The following is a 22,066-nucleotide window of genomic DNA, read 5'->3' on the forward strand; positions in this document are numbered from 1 at the left end:
TGGCTATGCAAGCTCATGGAAAATAATGTCTGTTCTAGTTTTAGGTAATGTAACATTCTAAGCCCTGGCTTAACACAGCTTTGATAATCTGGGCAAAGGGATACTTTTCCTTATTCTTCAGAAAATCCCTGTTTATATTAAAAGAAGCCAATATTAAATGTGTTGCAGCTTTGATAATGTAGGTGTGTTACTGTTTTATTGGATAATATTATGCTACCAACCAACATTCAGAAAATGTAATTGGAGTCATTGTGAGTTGCGACATCCACTTAAAGTATAAAATCTGCAAGTGTCTGTTCAATTGACAGGGAATAATTTCAACTTGCTGTACAGACGGCACTTTATATCATCTTAATTTCCCCAGATCTGTGAAGAAGAAACATGTCTCATCAATCCATGCACGGAAGCTCTGGTCTCAAGCACTCCAGCTCATGTTCAACTACTTCACCTAAACATGTGAGCGCACATAGCACCTGCTCATATTCTTCCAAAAAAATTGGTTCTGGTCACCAGACAAAGCCTTGCTTTAGCAGTAAAAGTGCTTATGGTGTTGGTTCAAGTGGACATAAGATTTCAATGGGAAATTATCATTCAGGGAGAAGTGGATATGGATCTGGTTTTGGGGGATCATCTTGCTCTGGAGGAATCACAGCTGTTACTGTTAATCAATGTCTCCTGGCACCCCTCAACTTGGAGGTTGACCACAGCATCCAGAGACTGAGGACAGAGGAGAAGGATCAGATCAAAGGTCTCAATAACAAATTTGCATCCTTCATTGACAAGGTGAGAAAATCTTACTGAACAACATATACTTGAAAATGTACTTTGTTTGGTCTTGGATTACAGTATATGAATTAGGTTACAACAAACTAGATATGGAAACCGAAGCTGTTATTATTGCTGATGTTTATACATTGCCACATTGAGGATTTAGGAGAGTGAATGTGAAGGTCCAAGATAATGTGAGCAGAGAAGGAAGAGAATAGATGGGTGATGGTCCCCATAATAGAAAAGGTCAGCTAAAAATAATTGCTGAATGCTGTCAACTCGCATGACAAAAGCATACTCTCACCTTCTAATTTTGCTTTTCACTAGTTTACTATTCCAATGATGAGAAAATTAAGAAAAAAGTTGTTGCTTGTGTATATTGTATTGTATTTCTTTTTTTATATAGTGCCAAAAGTGTACTCAGCACTTCACAAATAATACAGTATAGGGAATTATAATTATACAATAAGTGCAGCAAAATCACACAATAGGAAAGGAAATCCCTGCCCCAAAGAGCTTACAATCTAAGAGGTTTGGTTTCAGCTGAGAAGTGAAAGCATATTTGTTGCTAGCACTTAACAACTAGAAGCTCATTTCGTAGTGCACTCCTAGGCTTTTAAAACTTAACATTTAATTATTAATGGAGATAAAATAAGTTCTTAACACAAAGTGATAGTAATAAATACATATAATGTACAGTGGCGGGAGGGAATGAGGAGATGATAGATGGCCAAGGTATATAGTCTGATATACTGATGCTTAATTATACAGATCAAAAGCAGTGATACCTATTAGGCCTTGATGGGAGAGTGGGTTACTCAGCTGGGAAAGCTCAAAAAATGCTTGCCCTGTGTATGTGTATTGTGTGTCATGTGGCATAGCGTACCGAGCACCCAACCTGTATTGATAAATAGCCCAAATCAGTGTGCTAGTCCTAAGTTTAATAAATATGATGTTATGGCTAATAAATGTAACCTACCATATTGAAACTGGTAGATATAATCACTGTATGTGCAACTCAATAACAGGTTGGTGGTACGTGGATTGATCCTGCGCCCAATGACATTTAACAATCACTCTACACAGATAGTATATGCGGCAAGCTATTAATTAATAAAAGACCAGAATAAGCTGATGCTAAACACTCTGCTAAGTATCAAAGCAGTAAACAGAGTTTTACTGTGGTTATAAAGTAAGCCGTCAACAAATAATCAATACTGTAAATAATTGTCCTTAGCAAAGATCCCTGCACACATAACCTTTTAACAAGTCATTGAACTATAAGTGCATGAATGGGTTTCAGTGTGTAGCAGATGCTAGCAGACTAGCAGTGTGGGATAGAGCATACATGGAATCGCAACTAATTGCTACAAAATCCCTGCTGGCTGCAGGACAGAGTAACACAATGTATCACAGTATAGAGGCAGGCTGTAACAAAAAACCACTGAGCGAGTAGAGCCAGTTGACCCTGGACACGATCGCATTTAAAAGGAGCACCAGCAGAGACCACAAGCACAAAATGTTGATACTACCCGTCTCTCTCAATTCTCTCGCGCTGACGTCACCACGCCAAAACGCCCTACGCGTTTCCCTCCTTGACGGAGATTCTTCAGGGGCGAGTGATAACCAGCTGATCTCAGAAGCATGTTTATATAGCGTCATGGGCTGCCATAGCAACCCGCGGGCCAATAGAAAATTTACTCAATGCTTATACCGATCAGTAGGGAACTGTATGTTTAGAACAGCAATGATTAAAGGGGTACACACTAATTACAACAATATTAATGACTAATAAAGGTTTAAAAGACTCACCAGCGTATGGGATATGAGCTCATGTATGAGGGCATGTATTAGACTTATTTGGCCCATACCAAATTAACAGATACTGATTGGCTGTTCAGTGATATGTGGCAAAACTTGATCATAGTGGGCTGGAGGTATTTAAACATGTACTGATGTAAATGCATATGAAACTTTGCTAGGTTCACGATTAAAGATGTATTTGCTTGCTTGCCAGTAAGATAGGCAGACAGTAAATAACAGATATATAGTTTATAACAGCATGAGACAAATTGTATATAATTGAACATAATGTCGATCTCTACAGATGATCAAATAAATGGAGTATATGTAAAACCCTCATTTAACCCTTGAGGGTATAGAGTTTTTAGTTTATATATCCATTCTGCCTCACGTTTTAATAGTCTGTTATTTATATCACCACCACGTATATTGTTTTTAAGGTGGTCAATGCCTATAAAAGATAGGCACTTAATGTCTCCCTGATGAATATTATTTACATGACGTGCAACTGGTGTTTCTAATTTGTTGTGGACCGAGTTTATATGTTCAAGTACTCGTTTTTTAAACTCCCTGATGGTTTTACCAACATATCTGAGGCCACACTCACAACTGATCAAATATATTACATTGATGGTTTTGCAACTTATATGGTGTCTGATATCAAATGTCACTGATTTGTCGTGAGATAAGAAGAATTTAGCAGGGTTAATATATTGACATGCTTTGCAGTTCTTGCACTTGTGCATGCCCATTGGTGGAGGTGTTAACCAAGTAGATGATGTGGCACGTTTAAAGTGACTGTGCACAAGGCCGTCCTGCAGATTAGCTGATCTCCTGCTAGTGATACTTGGAGTATCTTTCAGGATTTTAACAAGGTCATCATCAGATCTTAAGATGTACCAATGTTTCATGAAAATCTTCTTGATCTCATGCCACCTATAATTATAAGTTCCAATGCAACGTACCTGTGTATTAGGTGATTTCATATTAGGACCCAGTAATTGTGCTCTGTCACTATCTCTTGCACGATGATATGCGTGTTTCAATGTAGACATAGGGTATCCCCTATCTAAGAACCGATCTTTCAGGTCTTGAGCCTGTATGTAAAATTCTCTCAATGTGGAGCAGTTGCGACGTAGTCGCAGATATTGCCCAATGGGGATGCTTTTGACTAAAGATGGAGGGTGGTGGCTGGTAGCCGCCAAAAGACTGTTAGTGGCCGTCTTTTTTCTAAAGATCGTGGTTTGCACATTACCATCTGGGTCCTTGCTAATTTTCAGGTCCAAAAATGTTATCTCAGTTGCATTGTACTCAAATGTCAATTTTAGGTTCAAATCATTAGTATTCAATAGAGACACGAATTCAACCAATATATTTACTGGACCATGCCAGATCAATAGTATGTCATCTATGAAACGAATCCACAAATCAATGTATTGTGTGTATTGCATCAATTTGTCACTGAACACATGTTGATCTTCCCACCAGCCCAGGTATAGATTAGCGTATGTTGGTGCACAGGATGTGCCCATCGCTGTTCCCTGGGTCTGGTGGTACAGTGTTCCGTCAAATAGAAAGAAGTTGTGACAAAGGACAAATTGCAGAAGGTCTATCATAAATTTGTTATGTTCAATGTAACCAGAGCCCCTTGTAGAGAGAAAATGGCTACATGCTTTAACACCATTACAATGGATGATACTGGAATAGAGAGATTCCACATCCATTGTGACAAACAGGGTTTGGTTATCACAATTGATGCCATCTAGTCTTCGTAAGGTGTCTTTCGTGTCCTTAATGTGAGATGGTAAATTTGACACGAAAGGACGCATGATTTGATCCAGGTATACACTACAGTGTTCAGTCAGGTTATTATTGCCGGAGACAATAGGCCTACCTGGCGGTCTTTTTTGATCTTTATGAATTTTAGGCAATGTATAAAATGTTGCCACTGTAGGTGTCCTGGGTAACAAATAATCATGCTCATTTTGGTCAATGATGTTGTTGGTGAGGGCACTTTTCAAGATGGATTGAAGTTCTTTAATGAACCTCATAGTAGGATTGCAATCCAGTATCTTATATGTTGTTCTATCTTTTAAGATACGTTTGCATTCCTTGACATAGAATTCAGTGTCCATAACAACAACATTCCCACCTTTGTCTGAAGGTTTGATTGTGATTTCTTGTTGTGTCATTAATTCCCTGAATGCCACATTTTCTTTTTTTGTGATGTTATGTCGCATGTGTTTTTTAATTTTCATTTTCTCTAGGTCCCGAGTAACTAGGTTGGTAAAGACTTCAACCTGGGGACATAATGACATAAAGGGGGTAAATTTACTTTTTGGTTTACAACTAGAGAACGGACCTTCTCTCTTATCAGGAGGACTTTCGTTTTCATCTAATAGTGACATAAGGTTCTGTACATTTGTCTGATCGGAAGCGGCGAGGCCAATAGTGTCAATTTCACGTCTAGATTTTTTAGCGTGAAATTTATGCAATAGCAGTTTACGGGAAAACAGATTTAGATCCTTTACCCACTCAAACAGATTGAAATCCTTGGTGGGTGAAAAGGATAGTCCCTTCTCTAATAGTGAGATGTGATCGCCAGTTAGATTAATTTTTGACAGATTAAAGATCTTTAATTTCCCGTCTTCTACTGCTATGGAGTTTATTTTCTGCGTTGGCTTTTGCCTGCTTTTTCCTTGGTCAATTGTTTTTTTGTTATTGCCCCCTCGTCTTGTTGGTCTCTTGCGAGGGGGTATTCCAAAAAAGCAATAGTATTGGTATCAGTTTGAGAGATCCCACTTGTAGAGGGAGATGGGGCAGACATTCTGGTTTCTGAACCACTAGCTGTTTCAGACTCTGAATTCTCAGCCTCCGAAGAGGAGTAATTGATCGTGGGCTGTCTTCTCTTCTGGGATTTTTTGTAACTGTACACCTGATGTAGACTGTAATCTAGAGCATCCCTCTGAAATTTTCTATGTTTCCTTTCTTTGATTTCATTTCTAAACTTATCAACTTCTCTTTGTAGTTTAGATTCCATATCATCAAAGTCTTTGTGGGCTCTAAAGTCATCCAGTTTGCGTAATTGGATATCAAGTTCTTTTTGTATATTCAGTAACCTAGTCTGTTGAGTTTCAACCAATAATTTTATTAGGGACTGTGAACATGTTGATAGTATGTTCTCCCATTGCTGGGTAAACTCAACAGTGGTTATATGATACGCTGGAGAGAGGCCTATCCGTAAGCCCCGTGGAATCATATCTTGTGTATCATAATTCTGTAAACTAGAGACCTCCCACCAAGTCTGTGCTTGAGACTTAAATAGGCGATTAAGGATTCTGAAAAAATCAGTGATATTATCTGTGTTGTTGTAGGGTGTGTACGTGTTCTCCACAGAGAAGACTTTTTTTGCCTCATCATGCCAGGAGCTGGTATCCCAGCTGGTGGACAAAAAACCTGTCATATTTAGATGAATTTAACTAATAATCTCTTAATAGAGGTAGGAGCAAAATAAAGAAGAGGATTCTTACGTTCCCCTATAGTAAACACTAAATGAAAACCAAAGAAAAGTATATAATGCTCTCTAAATCAAATAATGTGATGATAATATGGTGGTGCCTGAGCCGTCAAGATTGGCGGTGGGTGCAACTGATGAGCTGCACTAGACAGAATTGGTTTCAGCTGAGAAGTGAAAGCATATTTGTTGCTAGCACTTAACAACTAGAAGCTCATTTCGTAGTGCACTCCTAGGCTACCAGTTTCAATATGGTAGGTTACATTTATTAGCCATAACATCATATTTATTAAACTTAGGACTAGCACACTGATTTGGGCTATTTATCAATACAGGTTGGGTGCTCGGTACGCTATGCCACATGACACACAATACACATACACAGGGCAAGCATTTTTTGAGCTTTCCCAGCTGAGTAACCCACTCTCCCATCAAGGCCTAATAGGTATCACTGCTTTTGATCTGTATAATTAAGCATCAGTATATCAGACTATATACCTTGGCCATCTATCATCTCCTCATTCCCTCCCGCCACTGTACATTATATGTATTTATTACTATCACTTTGTGTTAAGAACTTATTTTATCTCCATTAATAATTAAATGTTAAGTTTTAAAAGCCTAGGAGTGCACTACGAAATGAGCTTCTAGTTGTTAAGTGCTAGCAACAAATATGCTTTCACTTCTCAGCTGAAACCAATTCTGTCTAGTGCAGCTCATCAGTTGCACCCACCGCCAATCTTGACGGCTCAGGCACCACCATATTATCATCACATTATTTGATTTAGAGAGCATTATATACTTTTCTTTGGTTTTCATTTAGTGTTTACTATAGGGGAACGTAAGAATCCTCTTCTTTATTTTGCTCCTACCTCTATTAAGAGATTATTAGTTAAATTCATCTAAATATGACAGGTTTTTTGTCCACCAGCTGGGATACCAGCTCCTGGCATGATGAGGCAAAAAAAGTCTTCTCTGTGGAGAACACGTACACACCCTACAACAACACAGATAATATCACTGATTTTTTCAGAATCCTTAATCGCCTATTTAAGTCTCAAGCACAGACTTGGTGGGAGGTCTCTAGTTTACAGAATTATGATACACAAGATATGATTCCACGGGGCTTACGGATAGGCCTCTCTCCAGCGTATCATATAACCACTGTTGAGTTTACCCAGCAATGGGAGAACATACTATCAACATGTTCACAGTCCCTAATAAAATTATTGGTTGAAACTCAACAGACTAGGTTACTGAATATACAAAAAGAACTTGATATCCAATTACGCAAACTGGATGACTTTAGAGCCCACAAAGACTTTGATGATATGGAATCTAAACTACAAAGAGAAGTTGATAAGTTTAGAAATGAAATCAAAGAAAGGAAACATAGAAAATTTCAGAGGGATGCTCTAGATTACAGTCTACATCAGGTGTACAGTTACAAAAAATCCCAGAAGAGAAGACAGCCCACGATCAATTACTCCTCTTCGGAGGCTGAGAATTCAGAGTCTGAAACAGCTAGTGGTTCAGAAACCAGAATGTCTGCCCCATCTCCCTCTACAAGTGGGATCTCTCAAACTGATACCAATACTATTGCTTTTTTGGAATACCCCCTCGCAAGAGACCAACAAGACGAGGGGGCAATAACAAAAAAACAATTGACCAAGGAAAAAGCAGGCAAAAGCCAACGCAGAAAATAAACTCCATAGCAGTAGAAGACGGGAAATTAAAGATCTTTAATCTGTCAAAAATTAATCTAACTGGCGATCACATCTCACTATTAGAGAAGGGACTATCCTTTTCACCCACCAAGGATTTCAATCTGTTTGAGTGGGTAAAGGATCTAAATCTGTTTTCCCGTAAACTGCTATTGCATAAATTTCACGCTAAAAAATCTAGACGTGAAATTGACACTATTGGCCTCGCCGCTTCCGATCAGACAAATGTACAGAACCTTATGTCACTATTAGATGAAAACGAAAGTCCTCCTGATAAGAGAGAAGGTCCGTTCTCTAGTTGTAAACCAAAAAGTAAATTTACCCCCTTTATGTCATTATGTCCCCAGGTTGAAGTCTTTACCAACCTAGTTACTCGGGACCTAGAGAAAATGAAAATTAAAAAACACATGCGACATAACATCACAAAAAAAGAAAATGTGGCATTCAGGGAATTAATGACACAACAAGAAATCACAATCAAACCTTCAGACAAAGGTGGGAATGTTGTTGTTATGGACACTGAATTCTATGTCAAGGAATGCAAACGTATCTTAAAAGATAGAACAACATATAAGATACTGGATTGCAATCCTACTATGAGGTTCATTAAAGAACTTCAATCCATCTTGAAAAGTGCCCTCACCAACAACATCATTGACCAAAATGAGCATGATTATTTGTTACCCAGGACACCTACAGTGGCAACATTTTATACATTGCCTAAAATTCATAAAGATCAAAAAAGACCGCCAGGTAGGCCTATTGTCTCCGGCAATAATAACCTGACTGAACACTGTAGTGTATACCTGGATCAAATCATGCGTCCTTTCGTGTCAAATTTACCATCTCACATTAAGGACACGAAAGACACCTTACGAAGACTAGATGGCATCAATTGTGATAACCAAACCCTGTTTGTCACAATGGATGTGGAATCTCTCTATTCCAGTATCATCCATTGTAATGGTGTTAAAGCATGTAGCCATTTTCTCTCTACAAGGGGCTCTGGTTACATTGAACATAACAAATTTATGATAGACCTTCTGCAATTTGTCCTTTGTCACAACTTCTTTCTATTTGACGGAACACTGTACCACCAGACCCAGGGAACAGCGATGGGCACATCCTGTGCACCAACATACGCTAATCTATACCTGGGCTGGTGGGAAGATCAACATGTGTTCAGTGACAAATTGATGCAATACACACAATACATTGATTTGTGGATTCGTTTCATAGATGACATACTATTGATCTGGCATGGTCCAGTAAATATATTGGTTGAATTCGTGTCTCTATTGAATACTAATGATTTGAACCTAAAATTGACATTTGAGTACAATGCAACTGAGATAACATTTTTGGACCTGAAAATTAGCAAGGACCCAGATGGTAATGTGCAAACCACGATCTTTAGAAAAAAGACGGCCACTAACAGTCTTTTGGCGGCTACCAGCCACCACCCTCCATCTTTAGTCAAAAGCATCCCCATTGGGCAATATCTGCGACTACGTCGCAACTGCTCCACATTGAGAGAATTTTACATACAGGCTCAAGACCTGAAAGATCGGTTCTTAGATAGGGGATACCCTATGTCTACATTGAAACACGCATATCATCGTGCAAGAGATAGTGACAGAGCACAATTACTGGGTCCTAATATGAAATCACCTAATACACAGGTACGTTGCATTGGAACTTATAATTATAGGTGGCATGAGATCAAGAAGATTTTCATGAAACATTGGTACATCTTAAGATCTGATGATGACCTTGTTAAAATCCTGAAAGATACTCCAAGTATCACTAGCAGGAGATCAGCTAATCTGCAGGACGGCCTTGTGCACAGTCACTTTAAACGTGCCACATCATCTACTTGGTTAACACCTCCACCAATGGGCATGCACAAGTGCAAGAACTGCAAAGCATGTCAATATATTAACCCTGCTAAATTCTTCTTATCTCACGACAAATCAGTGACATTTGATATCAGACACCATATAAGTTGCAAAACCATCAATGTAATATATTTGATCAGTTGTGAGTGTGGCCTCAGATATGTTGGTAAAACCATCAGGGAGTTTAAAAAACGAGTACTTGAACATATAAACTCGGTCCACAACAAATTAGAAACACCAGTTGCACGTCATGTAAATAATATTCATCAGGGAGACATTAAGTGCCTATCTTTTATAGGCATTGACCACCTTAAAAACAATATACGTGGTGGTGATATAAATAACAGACTATTAAAACGTGAGGCAGAATGGATATATAAACTAAAAACTCTATACCCTCAAGGGTTAAATGAGGGTTTTACATATACTCCATTTATTTGATCATCTGTAGAGATCGACATTATGTTCAATTATATACAATTTGTCTCATGCTGTTATAAACTATATATCTGTTATTTACTGTCTGCCTATCTTACTGGCAAGCAAGCAAATACATCTTTAATCGTGAACCTAGCAAAGTTTCATATGCATTTACATCAGTACATGTTTAAATACCTCCAGCCCACTATGATCAAGTTTTGCCACATATCACTGAACAGCCAATCAGTATCTGTTAATTTGGTATGGGCCAAATAAGTCTAATACATGCCCTCATACATGAGCTCATATCCCATACGCTGGTGAGTCTTTTAAACCTTTATTAGTCATTAATATTGTTGTAATTAGTGTGTACCCCTTTAATCATTGCTGTTCTAAACATACAGTTCCCTACTGATCGGTATAAGCATTGAGTAAATTTTCTATTGGCCCGCGGGTTGCTATGGCAGCCCATGACGCTATATAAACATGCTTCTGAGATCAGCTGGTTATCACTCGCCCCTGAAGAATCTCCGTCAAGGAGGGAAACGCGTAGGGCGTTTTGGCGTGGTGACGTCAGCGCGAGAGAATTGAGAGAGACGGGTAGTATCAACATTTTGTGCTTGTGGTCTCTGCTGGTGCTCCTTTTAAATGCGATCGTGTCCAGGGTCAACTGGCTCTACTCGCTCAGTGGTTTTTTGTTACAGCCTGCCTCTATACTGTGATACATTGTGTTACTCTGTCCTGCAGCCAGCAGGGATTTTGTAGCAATTAGTTGCGATTCCATGTATGCTCTATCCCACACTGCTAGTCTGCTAGCATCTGCTACACACTGAAACCCATTCATGCACTTATAGTTCAATGACTTGTTAAAAGGTTATGTGTGCAGGGATCTTTGCTAAGGACAATTATTTACAGTATTGATTATTTGTTGACGGCTTACTTTATAACCACAGTAAAACTCTGTTTACTGCTTTGATACTTAGCAGAGTGTTTAGCATCAGCTTATTCTGGTCTTTTATTAATTAATAGCTTGCCGCATATACTATCTGTGTAGAGTGATTGTTAAATGTCATTGGGCGCAGGATCAATCCACGTACCACCAACCTGTTATTGAGTTGCACATACAGTGATTATATCTACCAGTTTCAATATGGTAGGTTACATTTATTAGCCATAACATCATATTTATTAAACTTAGGACTAGCACACTGATTTGGGCTATTTATCAATACAGGTTGGGTGCTCGGTACGCTATGCCACATGACACACAATACACATACACAGGGCAAGCATTTTTTGAGCTTTCCCAGCTGAGTAACCCACTCTCCCATCAAGGCCTAATAGGTATCACTGCTTTTGATCTGTATAATTAAGCATCAGTATATCAGACTATATACCTTGGCCATCTATCATCTCCTCATTCCCTCCCGCCACTGTACATTATATGTATTTATTACTATCACTTTGTGTTAAGAACTTATTTTATCTCCATTAATAATTAAATGTTAAGTTTTAAAAGCCTAGGAGTGCACTACGAAATGAGCTTCTAGTTGTTAAGTGCTAGCAACAAATATGCTTTCACTTCTCAGCTGAAACCAATTCTGTCTAGTGCAGCTCATCAGTTGCACCCACCGCCAATCTTGACGGCTCAGGCACCACCATATTATCATCACATTATTTGATTTAGAGAGCATTATATACTTTTCTTTGGTTTTCAATCTAAGAGGTTTAATGGGAAACTTACACAGAGACAGCAGGTGAGGGAGAAAGTGGTGTAGATGGCAGTGCTTGGTCACAATGGGTGGTGGTAGTGACTGAGTGTGGGACAATAGCCATGAGTGCAGGCTATTGGGATGCTTGATTTGTGGGGTAAAATTTAAGGAAGGTGGCAGGGAGGCATGAGTGAGATCAGGTGTGTATGTCTGGCTTCACGCTTAGGGGAGATCCTCAGCATCAGGAAGGAGTAGATAGAGGGTCTGAATAGAGGATTTGTGTGGTTGTTTTTTATTGACGGGTAAAGAAGTTGTTGGGAGAAAGGTGTATAAATAATGGTGCAGTGGGGAAGTTGGAGAGAGCAGAGATGTTCATAAATGAGTAAGGAAACAGTAAACAGAAAAAGAAATAGGGAGGGCATCGTGAGATGCAGGAGGAGAGAGTTCCAAGGTACTGGAGGATAGAAAGAGTACAAAAAAAATCACAGATGTTAAAAGTTAATGTCTTACAGTGGCAAAGTTGTAATGCAGAGTCCAGATCTTCCTCCAATCTTCACCTCCAATTTCAACTCCAAAATGAACTCTTGTAGACACTTTTGATGTACACTTATGATGTGACGCTTTTGATGTTACACAGCCTTATGGCTCACAGCCATGCGACAGTGACTTAAGTACTCTATTCACATGCATTTGACTAACACTTAAGGAAGGGATTTGTCTAATCAACTCAGACATACAAAATAGTTAATTAGATTATCATTTCTCTCTCAATTGATAGGAGTCAGCTCACAAACATACCCCAAAAGCCAATTACATCTTAATTTCTCTGGTTGGTAGAATGCAGCTCAATGACACATACATGGGCAGATAACAACATATTGAATAAATAGCTTTGACATTTAGCCTACCTGACATATTAAATACAAGGTTACAATTTAAAGGTGCAAAACAATCACTCTACCATCTCGTTTTGGCCAAACATCAGCAGATAACACAAGAAAATATCAAAGAAGGAGAGTCCTATGGCTCCTGCACTAGTCACTGCTCAGGAAGTAATGCTTCAATAAATTCATTACCGTGACTACAAATAAATAAGGATTTAAAATGCCCCAAAAGATTATGCCTTTGTGTGGTGGTGGTGATGGAGTGAGGGCAGTACAGAGTTGGCAGAATGGAACTAGTTAGACAAATAAACCCTGCTTGCAAAATGTTGAAGGAGCTATGATAAGAGGTGGAGAAGGGAGCATGGTGCAGACAAAATACTGCTAGCTCACAGCAAAGACAAGCGAAGGATGGAAAATCACTAGTGAAGAAGCCTTTAAGAGAACAGAGAGGACAAATACAGGTTGGTTCAGTAAATAAACATTGCAAGAGTTTGAGTCTCTAGGTTTCTTGACTGAATTCATACACTAGTAGATATGAGCCAGTGTAGCCCCTTTTAAAATATCATAGGGGAGCAAAGAATAACCTCCCTCTAAAGATGTAGCAAAGCTTCATGCCCTCAGTGTCGCTGCCAAGCACATTCATACGATCATGGTGGTCTCAGCACCAAATGACTAACACTGGGGGAGGGGGTTCCCATTCAGAAGCACGGATCCCTCACAGCTTCATCATGGCAGAAACTAACTGTCTCCGGGGTCACAGACTTTTGCTTTTTCATTCGCGGCACTGAGGACAGTAAGTATTGCTACATCTTTATCTCAATTCCAATAAGCCTGAAATGGACTGGACACATATGCTGATATAAATAAGAGTAAATCTTTATTTTCTACTAAAATTAATTAATATGATGGTGCTAAGGAGAACAAAGAGAAGAAAATGCACACACAGCGCACAAGGGATCAGTATTAAAAATATAACAATTTTTATATCTGGTCAAATGGCCACACACATATTATCCAGTGACAACTGAATGACACAATTACAAAAAATAACAATAAAAAAAATCAATATTAATAATGAAAACTCAATACATACATACATCCAAAATCCATCTGAGGATTGCGCACTTACAAATCCGTGCGCATTAATCCAAACCTGTCATTGGATACAATCCAGATGGATTTTTAAGAATCTGATCCGCAGGCTTCACAATCTGTGGATGGATTGTTAAAAATCCATACACAGATTAATCCGTGGAGAGGGAAAGAGAGAGAGACCCCTCCTTTAACAATCCATCCACGGATTTTTGGATTTATCTCTACTCTCAGCCCTTGCACCCTTTTAATAAACACTAGTATTCAACTGTAGATGATGTTATACTATGAAGTTCTTTTATAATTAGTTTTTAATTATAGTGTTTATTAAAAGTTAGGTTTTAAAATATTTTCCTTGTAGCACTTTAGGGTTAATGTTTTATATGCCAATATTATTTAAAAAAATGAATTTCTAATGTGTTTTTTAATGGAGAATCTAAGGATGTATGTGTTGCATCTGTACAATATACACATTTTTTTCTTTTTGTTACTTGAGGGGTGCATCACACTAAGGATTATTCTTTGTTCTCTCGATTGGATTCCTATTGAAGATTATATGGAAAATAAACTGTGGCATCCAGCCACGAATGGTGCTAAAATTCACTTTATATTTCTAAAATATACTACACAGGGAACTGTCATTATTAGATTAGACTACATAGATTGTGTTGCGTAGCTCCTAAATTAATGATACCTTGTTATAGCTTTTCAACCTAGAGAAGTTTTCCAGATTTGATGCATGTTTCTATATTTTGATCCAGTATTCAGATCACACAATGAAAAATTGAAATATGAGTAGTAAAATACAGTAATTACAAAGGCAATTATTACTTACAGTATACCTTTGATTCTGTTCATAATTTATTTATATAAAACAGAAGCCAGAGTAACTTCCAGTATTTTTTTATTAGAATGATACTTCATTTTTCTATTATTTGTTCTCTTGTTTGCTTTAGGTACGATTTTTGGAGCAACAGAATAAGATGCTTGAGACCAAGTGGGGCTTGTTACAGGACCAAAAAACTGCTAGATATCAAATTGAACCTCTTTTTGAGGCTTTTATCGGTAACCTCAGGAGACAACTGGAGAATCCAGCATGTGAGAGAGTGCGTCTGGAGGCAGAAAAAAACAGTATGGAGGAAACAGTAGAAGAAATGAAGAGAAGGTATTATGTATGTATGTATGTATGTATGTATGTATGTCTTTATGTCTTTAATTATATAATGCCATTAATGTACATAGCGCTTCACAGCAGTAATACACGTGACAATCATATAAATTACAAACAATACAAATAAAACATAATAGGAAGAAGTGCTTCAGACATAAAAGTAACATTTAGGAAAAGGAGTCCCTTCTCCAAAGAGCTTTCAATCTAATTGGTAGGTGGAAGAACGTACAGAGACAGTAGGAGGGCGTTCTGGTAAGTGCGACTGCAAAGGGCCAAGGTTTACGTATGAGGTGTAAAGTTTGCAGTTTACTTTAAGTATGAATTATTTATACACTGCAGTGTTAAGTAGACATACTGTTAAAATAACAGAGAGTTAATAAAAAGAATTAAAACACAAAAATACTATGAAATAGTATTTAATAGATCTAATTTCACAGGATAGTCATTATTTACACCTGGTCCTTACTAAAATACTGTTCCCTTTCTGAATTCTCTATCTCCCCCTTCTACTCTCTGAACATCACCTACTATCATTCACCACCACTTATTCACTTCACCCCCTTCCTACTCCCGAGACCTTTATTCCATTGACCTCTCTGCTCTGACATCTACCCCGAATGCCAACCTGTCTCTCTCTGTCTCTCTCTCTCTGTCTCTCTCTCTCTCTCTCTGTCTCTCTCTCTGTCTCTCTCTCTCTGTCACTCTCCCTCTCTCTCTCTCTCTCTCTCTCTCTCTCTCACTCTCCCTCTCTCTCTCTCTCTCTCTCTCACCTGACAAACTTGTCAACTCTTACAACTCTATCCTCTCCTACTCTATTGATCTGTATAACACTTCTTGGCTCTGGCACACCTGTTCCTCTATCCCACGGCCATGGGTAAATTCCCAAACCATTTTTTTCTTCACATTTGCACTTGCTCCTCTGAATGCCAATGCAGGAAATCTCACATTCGTGTTGATTTTCTACACTATACTGTACATTTCTCCTCTCCTGTTTTAACTCTGCTATCTCCAAAGCCAAACAACATTACATTCCCTCACTCATAAACACTCACAAATCCAATTCAAGCTTTCTTTTCTCTATATGTGATTACCTCCTCTGACTTTCTCCTCCCATTTCCCATCCTTCCTCCACTTCTTCTCAAGCCTTTGCCGACCACTTTAAAGTCTAAGTGGATGTTATTCACAATGAGACTCGTTCTGTCCCTACCACCTCTTCTCTGCTTTTAACTAAACCTCATTCTTCCACTCTTTACTCATTTTCTCCTGTTACGCAGTTGGAAGTTTCTTAGCTGATTTTGTGTTTTCCCTCTACCACACGCCCTCTCGATCCTATCCCCTCACACCTTAACAGAACTCTTGCTCCTTTCCTATGCTCCACTCTCATCCATATCTTAAACTCTCCCCGTCTTTTGGTACTTTCCCCATCTCATTTAAGCATGTTGTAGTCACATCTGTTCTCAAAAATATCTTGTGCCTTACTAAATGATCTACAATATGAAGCAAAATGTTTCCTACTTTTCCTACTTGATCTCTCTGCTGCATTCAATACTATTGATCACTCTCTTCTCCTTCATATTATAAATTATCCTGGTATCTGCAACTAAGCTATTATTATTAAGCTCTATCCTGGTTTTTAATATACCACTCCCATTACAATTTTTTGATCTCTGTTTCTAACATTTTTATGTCTCTTGTTTATCTGTCTTATGGTGTACCTCAAGTCTCTGTTCGGGACCTCTACAGACTATCACTTGGTGACTATTTTGACTTTAGATATTATCTCTATGATATGCAGATATCTATGAACACTGAACCTCCCACCTGCAATCCAATCCCAATTCTCTTATTGCCTCCTGGCTATGTCCTCGTGGATGGTGCTCCGCCGTCTTAAGATTTATATGTCTAAACCTGAGCTCCTTGTATTTCCCCCTAAACCTGACCTAACACCTTATTCCATCACAGTGAATAGTACTACCATCTTTCCTGTTGCCAAAGCACATTACATAGGAGTCACATTTGACTCCTCCCTTTCCTACTCCATTAACATTCACGGGATGGCTAAAATGAGTTGCTTCTTCCTCCATAACATTGCGAAGATCCGCCCTTTCCTATGTTAATCTACTGCTAAAACTGTATTGCATGCCCTTATTCTCTCTCATCTAGATTATTTGATCATACTGCTAAGAGGTCTTCCTACTCACAATTTTCTCCTTTGCAATCTATCCAAAATTCTGCTTCTAGGCTAATTTCAATTTCTCCTAAAACATTCTCTGCTCATCTCTTCCTTAAATCCATCTCCTGGCTTCCCATCAAGTTTCTGAAAACACCTAAAAAGATCTCCTCCTTACCTTCAAAGTTCTAGACTCATCTACTTCTCTCTACATATAAGCATTTATCTCTCGTTATGCTCCTACTCGTCTCCTCCGCTTTGTCTCCTTTCCACCCCTGCACCTCTACTGCTCTCTCTCAATTTAAACCTTTTCCCCTCAATGACGCACCTTGTCTCACCACTTTTCAGTCAAACCTTAAAACTCACCTCTTAAATTAAGTATTTCAACAGCCCAGACTCATGACTTCTGTCCCACACCCACAGTCACTCCTAACCCATTGTGGCCAAACACTGACATCTATTGCACTTATTCCCTCACATGCTGTCTCGGTAAGTCTCCGAACATACCACTTTTATTGTAAGCTCTCCGGGGCAGAGATTTCCTTTCCTACTTCCTTACTTTGTTGCACTTATTGTATTATATTTCCCTGTACTGTATTTTCTCTTTTGTAAAGCAGTGAGTACACTGTGGTCACGATATAAATAAAGATATGCATACATACATTTCACAGATATGAAGAAGAAATGAACAGACGCACAGCTGCAGAGAATGAATCTGCTGGGCTAAAAAAGGTAAGTTGTAGGCTATATGGAGATCTGACAAAAGATTTGCAGAATTACAAGTCTTAGAACCTGCCAAAAATAACATATGACACAGAAAAATATAATTTGCTCAAGAAGAACTGTGTGCAAACCTACATTTACTGAACCTTCCCTGCAGGATGTTGATGCTGCTTTTATGAGCAAAGCTGAACTGCAAGCAAAGGCGGACTCCAAGACTGACGAGATCAACTTCCTGCGAACTCTATTTGATGCGGTAAAAATCCCACTAACTTTTTTTCCAGTTGCTTACTTGTTTAACAGACAAGTGCAGTCATAGAAAATTGACATCTATTTATGTTACCATACTGTAAACATATTTTTTTTCCCTAGTGAAACGGTTTCTTCAATGTTTTACAACTTCAAGAATAAAGGTTTATTATATCCATTTTTATCTTCACAGTACTTTACAACCACTTCTCACAACAGAAAATATTACTGTTTTCTCTACTTTGCAGGAAATATCTCAGCTTCAGGCTCAGATCTCAGATACATCAGTCATTGTTTCAATGGATAATAGCCGAGACCTGGATCTGGACGGCATCATTGCTGAGGTCAGATCTCAATATGAGGACGTTGCTAACAGGAGCAGAGCTGAAGCAGAGGCCATGTACCAATCAAGGGTGAGTCTATCACAGACAGATAAAAGCAGATCTAAAACGGGACTAAATTAGATGTACACAAAACTATTATATAATTTCTAACATCTGTAACTACAGTAAATCTGTTATATCTGCAGTTTGAAGAGCTGAGCATGACTGCTGGGAGAAATGGGAATGATCTGCAGAACACCAGAAATGAGATTTCTGAGCTCAACCGAGCAATTCAGAGGCTTAAGGGAGAGATAGAGAGTGTGAAAGCACAGGTAAACAAGCACACATTAAATATAAAAATGTAGTAGAATTAGAGATGCAAATAAAGAATCTCAAAGAAATCTTCTTATGACGCTATCCAACTGTATTATCTTCCACTGTATAAACAACAGTTGTTTATAAAGAGACTGTATGATATGTTATGTCAGAGAAGACTACATTTCCACAATTTAGGAATACACTGAAAAGTTAAATATTGTATGTGTAACAAACAGTAGTACATTTGATACAATGCATCTGTTGTAAGCATACAGTATTTGGGCTATCAATGGATGCAGATTTGATTGTTCTGCTAACACTGCAAGCTAAAATAAAAGAAACTAATGTAAACATTATACCTTATATTGCATACCAAAGAAGATATTGCTTTCTATGTCTTCCACTATGTTTTCCAGCGTGCTGCACTGGAAGCTGCGATAAGTGATGCTGAGGGACGTGGGGAGATGGCTGTCAGGGATGCCAAGAACAAACTCGCTGAGCTAGAGGGGGCTTTGCAGAAAGCTAAGCAGGACATGGCTCGCCAACTCCGCGAATACCAGGAGCTGATGAATGTGAAGCTGGCTCTGGATATTGAGATCACAACCTATAGGAAAATGTTGGAGGGAGAAGAGTCTAGGTGAATGTATCATCAGTGAATACCACTTCCATAATAATGCTGTGTAGATAGAAACAACTTACAATCTTACAATGCATACATTGTATTGTAATAACATCTGGCGCCCAATTCTACTGCTGTAAAACATGATGGCAATGTGTGTACCTGTACAACAGCACTTGAACAGAACATGAAAACATTAATAAAATGGTGTATTATCACGTTTTATCTTTGGGAACCAATACTAAGAATTATTCAATTTTCTTTCAGGTTGATTGGAGAAGGCTCTGTTAATATCTGTAAGTAAGTCAGTGTTTACTTGTATGTATGTATAGTATGTGTGTGTGTATATATAATTATTTATATATATATATATATATATATATATATATATATATATATAATATATATATATACAGTATATATATATATATATATATATATATATATATATATATATATATATATATATAATTTTATGGCATCAACAATACAGTGCTTTATGAAAGGAACATTAGTATACTTACAATTACAATGCATGAAAGAGATGTCTAATAAAAAAATCATTTATACTGTACATTAGGAATAAGTATACCCTGCCCTGAACAACTTAGGGGCTGATGCTACTGTATGAACCCTGAAGCGTGTGATTGGCGGAAAAATACCATTCAAGTCTATGGGAATTTTCTGCGATGAGATTATAGAATCCGCCCCTTAGGCCCAGATCTTACTCAATAACATTTATATTCGTCAACCCACTACTGTTTCCACTTGTTCTTGTTATTTTAACTAACCGTGTAGGTACTGTAGCACTGAATATAGAATTTTGCAGGCCCAATTAACCCCTGCTCCATATAGCTTACAATCTAATTTGCCTGAGGCATAGCAAGAAAAAGTGGCTTGCCTAATGTCACAAGGAGCTTAAACTGGGTTTTGAACCGGACTCCCCTGCTTCAAATTCAGTGTCATTATTTTCACATTCAGTGCCTTTCCTCACTAAGCCACACATATCTACTTCTACAGTATTTTCCATTATCACAATTGTAAAAGTGATTTCTGTTTTCTTTATCTGTAATATAATGAAGAACAAATTATCCTTGAACACGTGTTTTCATATTTAATTCACCATAATAATATGTCATAGTTACAGCCCAATCAGATGAAATGTGACCGTTTTTGTTTACACATAAAACTTAGCAAATATGGCAAGCTTCGCAAAAACTAGTCAATGTGCAAGGTCACGTACTGTATATACGGCTGGCATTTGCATTAAATTCTGACCAATGCTGGTGAAATTGGGACAAAATAAGTGAAATTCTTTACGAAAAAAACCATCAAACATTTTACAAGCACATTTTAGTAAATGCACACATCTCTCATTTCCAGTCATAATGCCCCAGTCATCATTAACTTTAATCTCAGAAATCACTGATTCGGGAGCCATACAGTGGATTGTACTTTGTTGACTCAGAAGCATTGTTTGCTTATTATTATTGCTTATTTGTAAAGCACCAACATATTCCTATGCACGGTACAGCTTATTGACGTTACTTCCATTTCTTTCAGCTGTGCTACACTCGAGCACTGGAGGAAAACCGTGTTCAGGAGGAATGTTCCATGGTGGAAGTGGACATCATCAGAAGGGTGGATTTAGCTCAAGCACTGCGAGAAGCATCAGTCATGTCTCAAAAAACAGACAAAGCTCTAGCCATGGATACAGTTGTTAATATGGAAGAATTAATTTCAATCTAAGCATTCACAAACAATGATTGCCTAATTATTTACACATTGATTTTCACATCAAATATGAGAAAATGTATCAGGGGTATCACTCATCAAATAAGTTATATTCTTGTACTGTAGGTTGTGATAAATTCTATTGTACTAACATGATATGACATAAATATGTTTTTGGACATTGAAAGACTACATAATAGTTGTTTCAGATCTCCACACAGGTTATAATCAGGTTGTAATGATTTGATGTATTTTAAATGAAAACATTTTATGAGCTAGAAACAAATGGACTAAATCAAAATAATATTTTTGACCAGTGCAGGAATATTTTTATAGTATCAATCATAGAACCTTCAAGTCTCAAAACACATTGATATATTTCATGCCTTTGCTTGAATTTGCATTATTGAATAAAGTGGACTTTGTTAAAGGCTTTACTTGCTCATACTGTAAATGTAATTATCACTGCTTACTCTTGTTTAACATCTTGCCTGTTTTCTGTTTCTTTAATAAACTAATATGCACATGCCAATGTTTCAAAATAATTATTGCTAGTAATTTCAATAACAAAGTTTTAAAATAAACCAAAGTTATAATTATAACAGATTTGAGAGTAGGGACAACAACATATGAAAAATGAATGTCTTTGTTTTAACAGTGATGAGGTTATGCTGTCACTTTACATGAGCAATAGGAAAAATAGCTACTGTATACTGCACTGCATGTAAAACGGTTAATACTACATGTTTTAGTAAACATGAAAATACATTTTAATTAAAAAAAGAAAATGAAACAATCTTAGTATATTATGTATAGAACAAACAAATAGATATTGCTATGATATGAACATATTGAGGCATTTCAAACATCAATAAAGCTATCTCATTTCTAGATATGGTCATTTAAAGATCCCGTTCAAAACAAAATAACCACAAGGTCCTGGCTGA

The 22,066-nt window shown here is 37.7% G+C and overlaps 1 protein-coding gene across 1 annotated transcript; it reads left to right on the forward strand.

Moving 5' to 3' along the window:
- Window positions 1-320: 320 nt before the first annotated feature.
- Window positions 321-21,651, forward strand: LOC142490089 (keratin, type II cytoskeletal cochleal-like). The gene is made up of 9 exons (XM_075591884.1): window positions 321-783; window positions 14,772-14,980; window positions 17,828-17,888; window positions 18,037-18,132; window positions 18,374-18,538; window positions 18,655-18,780; window positions 19,183-19,403; window positions 19,653-19,681; window positions 20,949-21,651. The coding sequence occupies exons 1-9, from the start codon at window positions 382-384 to the stop codon at window positions 21,107-21,109; spliced, it is 1,470 nt and encodes a 489-aa protein (XP_075447999.1). The 5' UTR covers window positions 321-381; the 3' UTR covers window positions 21,110-21,651.
- Window positions 21,652-22,066: the final 415 nt, after the last annotated feature.

The sequence above is a fragment of the Ascaphus truei genome, chromosome 3 (assembly GCF_040206685.1).
Source record: "Ascaphus truei isolate aAscTru1 chromosome 3, aAscTru1.hap1, whole genome shotgun sequence".
In the NCBI taxonomy this organism is placed as follows: domain Eukaryota; kingdom Metazoa; phylum Chordata; class Amphibia; order Anura; family Ascaphidae; genus Ascaphus; species Ascaphus truei.